The sequence below is a fragment of the Nematolebias whitei genome, chromosome 3 (genome assembly GCF_014905685.2).
Source record: "Nematolebias whitei isolate Nwh7 chromosome 3, NemWhi1, whole genome shotgun sequence".
Taxonomy (NCBI): Eukaryota; Metazoa; Chordata; class Actinopteri; order Cyprinodontiformes; family Rivulidae; genus Nematolebias; species Nematolebias whitei.
In genome coordinates this window covers 3,023,727-3,032,202 of record NC_056500.1, presented here as the reverse complement: position 1 = coordinate 3,032,202, position 8,476 = coordinate 3,023,727, and the positions used below count along the sequence as shown (strand labels likewise).

The following is an 8,476-nucleotide window of genomic DNA, read 5'->3' as shown; positions in this document are numbered from 1 at the left end:
GGTCCAAAAACACAGCAACATCCTGTCACATTTCAAAATAAAAGCACACGGCTCAGAGTCACAGGAAGACATTTGCAGCTTCCTCTAGTCCAGCTCTGGTTCCAGGTCCAGTTGGACTATTTGAACCTAAAATTATTTTTATTTTCATTTTATATTTTATTTAAACGATTTATTCTGAAATCTTGTGCAGTTTTTCTGAAAGAAAAGTGGAGATTTAAAAACGTGTCAGGTTTAAAAACAACTTTCCAGAATAAAACCAGAACCTGAAGGGAAGAGATCCATCAAAGACCAGAACCAGAACCTGTGAGAATCTTCGTCCTTCAGGACTCACCAGAACGGTTTAAGGAAGTCCGGTTCTTTCAAAACAAAAGTTAAAGAAACCAGGGTTGGATTAAGACTTTTGCACAGGGCTGTGTAGATTTAAGTCTTATTTACAAACAAACAAACAAACAAACAAACATTTGTTCTCTGGTTTTATTTTGACGGTTGTTTTCCTGTCGGCTGCAGGACCTGCGCTGCTCCCTGCTGGCTCAGGTCAGTTCTGCTCCAGGCCAGGTTCTGGAGGAGCTGAAGCTCCGCCTCCAGCTTAAAGACCGCCTCTTCCAGGAAGTGTTGGCTGACCGGACTCGTCAGGCCCGGGAGCATGAGGAGCAGATCCAGGATCTGCTCAGAACCATCAGCTGCAGGGATCAGTACCTTCAGGTAGAGTAGAGGATCGGAACCAAAGACCCGTCAGACCAGTTTTACACTGATAAAGAGTCCATGGTGTCCCCCCAGGACTCGGCGAGCCGGTTTGGGGAGGTTCTGGCTGAACAGACGTCCAGGCTCCAGGAGCTTCGCAGACAGCTGAGCTCAGGTTCTGGATCGGGTCCAGAGCTGACCGTGGAGCTGCAGGTGCTGCAGGAGGAGCTGCGTTTGGCGCTGAGGAGGGAGAAGGAGAACCAGGACCTGAGCTGGAGTCGGGCCGCCCAGCTGGACTCCCTCAGCAGGAGTCTGGACATGAAGGAGGAGCTGATCCGGGTCAGTGAGAACCGAACGAGAACTCCCTTCAGTTAGAACTTTGTGTTGGTTTCACAATTTAAATTTCAAAATGTCAGACTGCTGTAGCGCCGGGAAATCCCTTCATATAGTGTTTGGTGTCATTGTGTAGCGATTAGAGATTAAATAAATAGAGGCGATGACATCATTCCAAACTAATAAAAACTGTTTTAAAACATCTGAAAAAAATAAAACAAGTTCATAAAGAAAAGTAGCTTGTTGCTAGCTGCTGATGAATCAGCAAATTTCAACAAACTACGGATCATTTGGAAACTTTTAAAATGCAGAACTAGAAAATATTTTAAATAAGAAAAGAAAACTGCTGAGTCACCGGTCGTCATGGTGATTCCCGCCTTCTCTGGCAGCAGAAGGGGGAGGCGGAGCTTAGAGCAGCTCAGTCTTCATTTAAATTATTACAGTTTAAGCTAAAGCTCGTCGTATTTTCTTGATTTTAAAAACTCGATAAAAAAAAAAAAGACTTCCTGTTTATTAAAAACATTTCTTTTCTTTCAGTTCGGGTCACTCGGGTCTCGTGTTCTGTTCTAATCAAACCCGTCTGAGTGTTTGGGTCTTGCTGTCTTTGTTGACCTGCAGGATCTCCAGAGGCAGCTGGCCGACCCGGCGGACCTCCCGCTGGTAGAGCGGCTCACCCAGGAGGTCCAGGAGCTGAAGGAGGTTCTGGTCCAGCAGGATGCCCTCGCAGCCGGTGACCTGGTACCGAGCCGGGACCGGCAGCCCGAGTTCGGAGGTGGGCATCAGAGGAGCACGGGGCGGTGTCTGTAACTCCTCCTGCAGCACCGGGGAGACGGTGGTTCTGGGGTCCAATCGGACGGACTCGCTGCGGTGGTGGTGTTTGTACTAATCCTGCATTTAATGCACGGCTGGTTCTGAGTGAAAACTAACCCACGTGGACCAACCGGACCATGTGACTCCACCTTAACCCCCAACCCTGACTGACGAGGCCACGCCTTCTTCAGAAACAGACCACCTGGTGGGATGATTGACAGATGCACAAAAAAAATCTGCAAAATTTTAATCAAACTTCACAAAATATGATTTAAAAAATGTTTAAAATGTGCAAAAACATCCGCAGCAGTAAAATTAATGAGGTTTAACTGTCGCCCTCTGGTGGAGCAGTGTGGTACTACAGCGGTCCTGTTGGGGGCGTGGGTGGAGCAAACAAGAACAAAATAAAATGTTTTTGATCCAGTTTGGACCGGGCCTGAAGGAGTTCACTGTAAATCAGAATGAAATAAATCAAACGGAGCAGAAAACCTAAAGTTTATAAGACAGGAAGTGACCTCTGGTCCACCTGGAGGATTTCGTGTTCAGGTTTGGACTCTGCTCCTTCACGTCTTCTGTCGGCAGCTTCAGTCCTTCGGACTCCTCTCTCTGAACTCCCGACGCTCGTGACGGTTCTGTTTTAGAGAAAGTTCGTCTCGTTACTTTTGTTCAGCTCGTTTAAAGTTCGAGCAACAAACCTACGCCTCACCAGAGGAACTGAACCCCCGAGACATTTTGGAGACTCGCAGCAGCGAGACCCTGGCCCACAGTTCTGGACTGAACCTGCGAGCGTAACGGGTCGGTACCTGCCGGTGATTCTTGACTCGGATCAGCTGAGGACGGTGCTGCCAGGGCTGCAAGACTGGTCACAGCCCACCTCTTCTGCACAGAAGTAAAGTTCCCAAAGACGAACCAGATGGACTCTGGTTGGTCCAGGAAACATCTGGAGGTTCTTCTAAGTCCTGCTGTGCTCAGTTATGACCTCCGACCCGAAGGTACCGGGCGTGTCCAAGTGCGTCGTGGGTCGGTGGAGTCAGAAGTTGAACGTTCGTGCACCATCTTTTTTTAGTGAAGAGGCACAGAAACCAGAGCCGAGGCCCTAACCCGGGTCGCAGAGTCCTCCTCGGACGAGGAGTCCATCTGTTCATTAAGACCTGAACCTGACGGGTTCAAGTCCTCAGTAGAGGTGGATCAGTGGGCGGAGCCTGATGTTGCAGAGATGACTGAAAGACGTTCAGCCTTTAGTCTTTCAAGTGTCGGCCATCTTCCAGGCTGAGGGGAGACTCGGGGTCTCACCTCTGGGGATCAGTTCTGTGTAAGGGGTCGGACCTGGTTCTTGTGCCGGGCGCGGCCGTCGTACTGTTGGTTGTTTGGACCTGGAGGGGTTTTGAGGATTCCATCAAGTCTGAGGTTGAACGACCACTTCCCTCCAGGAGGTTCTGTCCTTGGTTGACGGATGGATCTCTGAGGAACCAGTTTCAGGACCGGCACAGGTGGGTCAGTACCTGGATCAGGTCTTTCATGGTGGGTTTGGATCTCCCCATCAGCTCTGACCTGGTCCAGGCTCAGTTTTAGGTCAGGGGTGGAGGTTTCAGCTGAGAGATCAGGTCCAGTTCTGACTGAACGACCCGGTTGGACCAGTGTCCCAGCAGGAAGCTGCCGGGACCGAAGAGAATTCAGTTTTCTGTCTCCAGGAAGTGGAAAAGAATCAAACGTTTCAGAAAAAGAAACAGAAAAAAAGAAAAAGGCTCAAATTAAAACATAAAAGATGTTTTTCTGTAACTTGTTTGATCTCCAGATGTTTAGAGCCCAAACAATAAAGTAAACATTTTGTTTTTATGTTTTTAACACGGTTGTCGTGTTTTTACAGCTTTCTGCTCAAAATGCACTGAATCTGCTTAACGAAGCTTCTGTAGCGTTTCAGTCGTTAACTTTTAAACTGTTGAATGTTCTTCACGTGTTTTTGTTGAACGACATGTTTGTGTGAAAAATATCAAATTGTTTAATTTCCTGTTTTCTGTGAAACTGATGCTTTGATGTCTGAAAACATTAAAGTGAGGAACGCAGTGAGTGTGAAAACTTCTTCATCTGCAGGAGACCAAAGAGCTTTCTGCAGAAACTGCATCCATCCATCCATCCATCCATCCATCCATCCATCCATCCATCCACCCATCCATCCACCCATCCATCCATCCACCCATCCATCCATCCATCCATATTCCTCTTGTTCTGGACTCAGGTCTCGGGGGCAGCATCTGGATCAGGGAGGTCCAGATCTCTCTCTCCACAGCCTCTTCTAGTTCCTCTGGGAGGACTCCAAGATGTTCCCAGGCCAGCAGAGAGACGTAGTCTCTCCAGTATGTCCTGGGTCGTCCCCAGGGTCTCCTCCCAGTCCAACATGCCTGAAGCACCTCCCTAGGGAGGCGCCCAGGGAGCATCCTTACCAGAGTTCATGACCAGAGGTGAGGGGAGGAACGTAGACCAACCAGTAAACGGAGAGCTTTGCCTTACAGCTCAGCTCCCTCTTCACCACAATGGACCGGCACAGAGTCCACAATACTGCAGATGCTGCACCAATCCATCTGTCAGTCCCTCACTCATGAACAAAACCCTGAGATACTTGAACTCCACTTGAGGCAGAACCTCACCCTCGACCTGAAGAGAACAAGCCACCTTTTTCTGGTTGAGGACCACGGCCTCAGGTCTGGAGGTGCTGGTTCTCCTCCCAGCCGCTTCACACTCTGCTGAGAACCGCTCCAGTGAGAGCTGGAGATCACGACACGATGACGCCAACAGGACCACATCATCTGCAAAGAGCAGAGGTGAATCCTGAGGCCACTGAACTGGACTCCGCCCCCCGGCTGCACCGAGACATTCTGTCCATAAAAGTTCTGAACAGAATCCATGACAACGAGCAGCTCTGGTTGAGTCCAGCCCCCACCCTGAAAGGTCCGACTTCCTGCCGGCCATGAGAACCAAACTCACACCGTTTGTACAGGGACCGAACACCCCGTAACAACAGGCCTCTAATCCCATACTCACGGAGCACCCCCCCACCCCCCCACTGTACCCCGAGGAACACAGTCGAATGTCTTCTCCAAGTCCACGGAACATGTAGACTGGACGGGCAAACTCCCATGACCCCTCGAGGCCCCTAGTGAGGGTAAAGAGCTGGTCCAGTGTTCCACGACCAGGACGGGACCTGCATCGTTCCTCCTGGATCTGAGGTTCAATCAACGATCGGACTCTGCAGAAACTCGTCCACGTTTTTTATCTTTCAGCTGCAGAAATAAAATCTAGGAACTTCTTTTTTTAATTCATAAAATCCACCGAGCTCTAAGAATTCATGGAACTGAAACAGAAAAAAAAAACGAATTTAATCTGACGGAGTGGAAAACTTTAAAGATCAAACAGTTGGAACCTGAAGCAGTTTAAATCCATCAGAAATTAATAATTCAGATTATAACCCCTAATAATTCAACGTAAACTAACGAGAGACGCTGATTAAAGACGGTTGTTGGGCAGATTATTCATCAGGGAGTTGCTGGTTTTACAGATAAAATGATCAGATCTAACGTTTAAAACGCAAATCTGATTCTGAGCTGCAGATTATAACCTCAGATTAAATGTTCGAGTCAAGTTTTATTATCTGTAATATTCATTTAGTTGTTCAAAATAAAAGAATGAATCTCAAAACAATTATTTTGACGTTTTGCTTCAAATTAAACTGAAAATGAAAAAGTAAAAACTGACGTGACGCTCACGAACAGAAACTAATCCAGTTCAAGGATTTTGTTTGTCTAACGCACGCGTCTCCTCCTGCAGGTCTGAGCTCCGAGGATGAGGAGGACGAAGAGCTGAGAAGGGTCCATGAAGGTGACGCGGATGCGCAGGTACGATTCCCGTCCCCCTGCTCAGAGGCAGACGCAGGACGTGAAGACATTTTGTTGGACTAACTGTAGAAGAAGAGTTTGTTTACAGACCTCTGAAATGAGGCAGCCCTAATGCACCCCTATACCATCAGAGAGGCAAGCTTTTGCACTGCGAGCTGATAGCAGGTGTCCATGGTTTCCAAACGGAACCTCAGATTTGGACCCGTCTGACCAGACCCGTCAGAACATCTCCGTTACACCTCAGTCCGTTTTAAACGAGCCGTGGTCCTGAGAAGATGGCCCCAGTTCTGGCTGGGGTCCACACATGAAGGGTTCCAGGGTTCTTTTAATGCCGGGGACCACTGTGTCTCTGTCCCAGTTGTCTCAGGGCCCAGAGACACCAAAGCTTGAATTAACCGGGACGGGGGTGTGGCCTAAAATGCTGAACACAGATATTCTCAAATAAAACGAAGCTGATGAGACGAAACGTAAACTCTGGATTTAAAGACAGATGCAACCGTAGAGTGGACGTCAACATGTGTCCCCGCCGTCTTAGAATTAAATTTGACACTTTCTGAACTCCTACAGGACGGGCACGTCGTTGGACCGGGCCTGCCGGGGGTCCAGCCGCTGGTGGAGCAGAAACAGGAAGTGGAGACAGAACTGAAGATGCAGCTGGAGACTTCTGGGTTCCCGTCTCTGTCCCCCATGAGGTACCAGCTGGTTGGACGTCCATCTTTCATGTCCAAATCTGTCGTCTTCTGTGTCTAAAGGACGTCTGTCTTCAGGCTGCAGGGCATGCTGGGAGGTGAGGAGGAGGAGAGCTGTGAGTCGTGGGACGCCTGGGACGGAAACGTGTCTCTGTCTCAGGTCAAAGATCGGAGCGGTGAGGACAAAAAGGAGCTGAAGTCCAACAGAGGGGAGAGTCAGCATCTCCTCAGCACCTCCTCACAGGTGGGAGGAGTGGAACGTTTTTTATTGGTTCTGTAGTTCTAAAACACGAACCCATCAGAACCTGTCCTCTGTCAGAACCAGGACCCTGCTAACCAGCTGAGGGACAGTCTGCAGCGTCCCTCTGCGCCCGACGAGACGCGCCGTCTGCAGCAGCAGAGCAGAGACCTGAAGGAGAGGCTCATGGTGTCCGAGGCCACGGTTCTGGTCCAGGCTGAGCAGCTGCAGGACTACAGAGACCTCCTGAGTGAGTCCACCCTTCCTCACGCTTGTCCTCATGACGTCCACTAACCGTCCTCACTAACCGTCCTCCCGTGTGTCTCCGCAGCAGAGACAGCCGTGCAGCAGGACAGCAAACAGGTCCAGGTGGACCTGCAGGACCTGGGCTACGAGACCAGCGGCCGTAGTGAGAACGAAGCTGAGCGGGATGGAACCAGCAGTCCAGGTGGGTCGGACCCGGGACGTCTTTGAACCGTTCTCTGACCTGTTTGCTCTCAGAGTGAGTTGGGACGACTCTCAGCTACTACCACCCCACAGTGTCGGCAGACTCAGAGTCCTGCTGGTTTTTGTCTTTCATCATGTCCTTTAACCCTCGTGGTTTGGCTTGTAGCGACACATTCCATGAGCTTCAATAAAATCTGTCCAGTGGTTCGTGAGATATTTTGCTAACAGACAAACGAGCGCACAGAAGCAGACAAAAACACCTGAACAGCCATCGGTACTGTTTTCATGACCCGGCTGCTGCCCTTGGGTCAAAACATCTGCAAGGTTCAAGCTGTTAGTGTTTCTGCCCATGTCCAAGGTGTCTGTCTGTTAGCAAAATAACTGCTGAACCAGAGGGTGGGAGCTCTGAGAGCTCAGCTGAAGCCGAGGCTTCGGCTGATGTTTGTGATGAGAGCTAAATGTTGGTGCTTATGGAGATCTGCTGGATGTTCCAGAGTTCGATGACCTGGAGATGTGTCTCTCTCTGGACTGTGGGTCCCAGTGGTGGTCCAGCATCTCCACCAAGACCCCCACACAGGGCTCTGGTTTCAGGGACGAGGTCTCGTCCCTGCAGCGCCTGGTGGAGGACCTGCGCTCGAAGCTGTCCCGCTCTCAGGCGGTGATCCGCGGGCTGCAGAACAGCCTCCGCTACGGTTCCGGCCTCGCCCCCCGTAAGGTCAACTGGTCCTTCCAGACCCCACAGAGTGGGACGGAGGAGGACGAGGGCTGGCAGTCCTCAGACGGAGGAGTGTCCTCGTCCCCCCATCACCCTCGCCCGGACAAGGACCTTCAGGAGCTCACGTCCCGGGTGGACGCACTGGAGGACCAGCTGAGGAAAGGTGGACAGAAGATGGAGGATGGACACTCTGCCACGTGGCCGGGGTGAGTCACCAAGTGCATTCTGGGTAAACATCTGTCTTTTGATTCATTCAGAGAAACTTTCTGAACGTTGTAGAATTTAAACGGTTAGATTTCTTTTCTGCTGACGTTTCTCAAAGCGTGGAAACATTTTTTTTAGTTCCTGTAGAAAATCTGTCAACCCACGAGAAGAACGCAATGCATCAGCTTCCTGTTCCAATTGTCATCAATTTCCTGTTCCCATTGTTATCAGCTTCCTGTTCATGAGCTTCCTGTTCCGACTGTCATCGGCTTCCTGTTCCGACTGTCATCAGCTTCCTGTTCCAAATGTCATCAACTTCCTGTTCCCATTGTTATCAGCTTCCTTTTCCAACTGTCATTTGCTTCCTGTTCATGAGCTTCCTGTTCCGACTGTCATCAGCTTCCTGTTCCAATTGTCATCAACTTCCTGTTCCCATTGTTATCAGCTTCCTGTTCCAACTGTCATTTGC

General features: G+C 49.9%; 1 protein-coding gene across 1 annotated transcript in view; it reads left to right on the top strand.

The window, feature by feature from the left end:
• Window positions 1-8,476, top strand: part of LOC119430457 (phosphodiesterase 4D interacting protein) — a gene marked incomplete in the record, with an annotated part of 68,222 nt that overhangs the window by 40,665 nt on the left and 19,081 nt on the right. Inside the window, 9 exon segments of the mRNA XM_037697869.1 lie at window positions 508-702; window positions 778-1,020; window positions 1,633-1,786; window positions 5,647-5,714; window positions 6,282-6,406; window positions 6,482-6,647; window positions 6,723-6,891; window positions 6,973-7,089; window positions 7,583-8,009. Of these exon segments, the coding sequence (XP_037553797.1) occupies window positions 508-702; window positions 778-1,020; window positions 1,633-1,786; window positions 5,647-5,714; window positions 6,282-6,406; window positions 6,482-6,647; window positions 6,723-6,891; window positions 6,973-7,089; window positions 7,583-8,009 (1,664 nt within the window).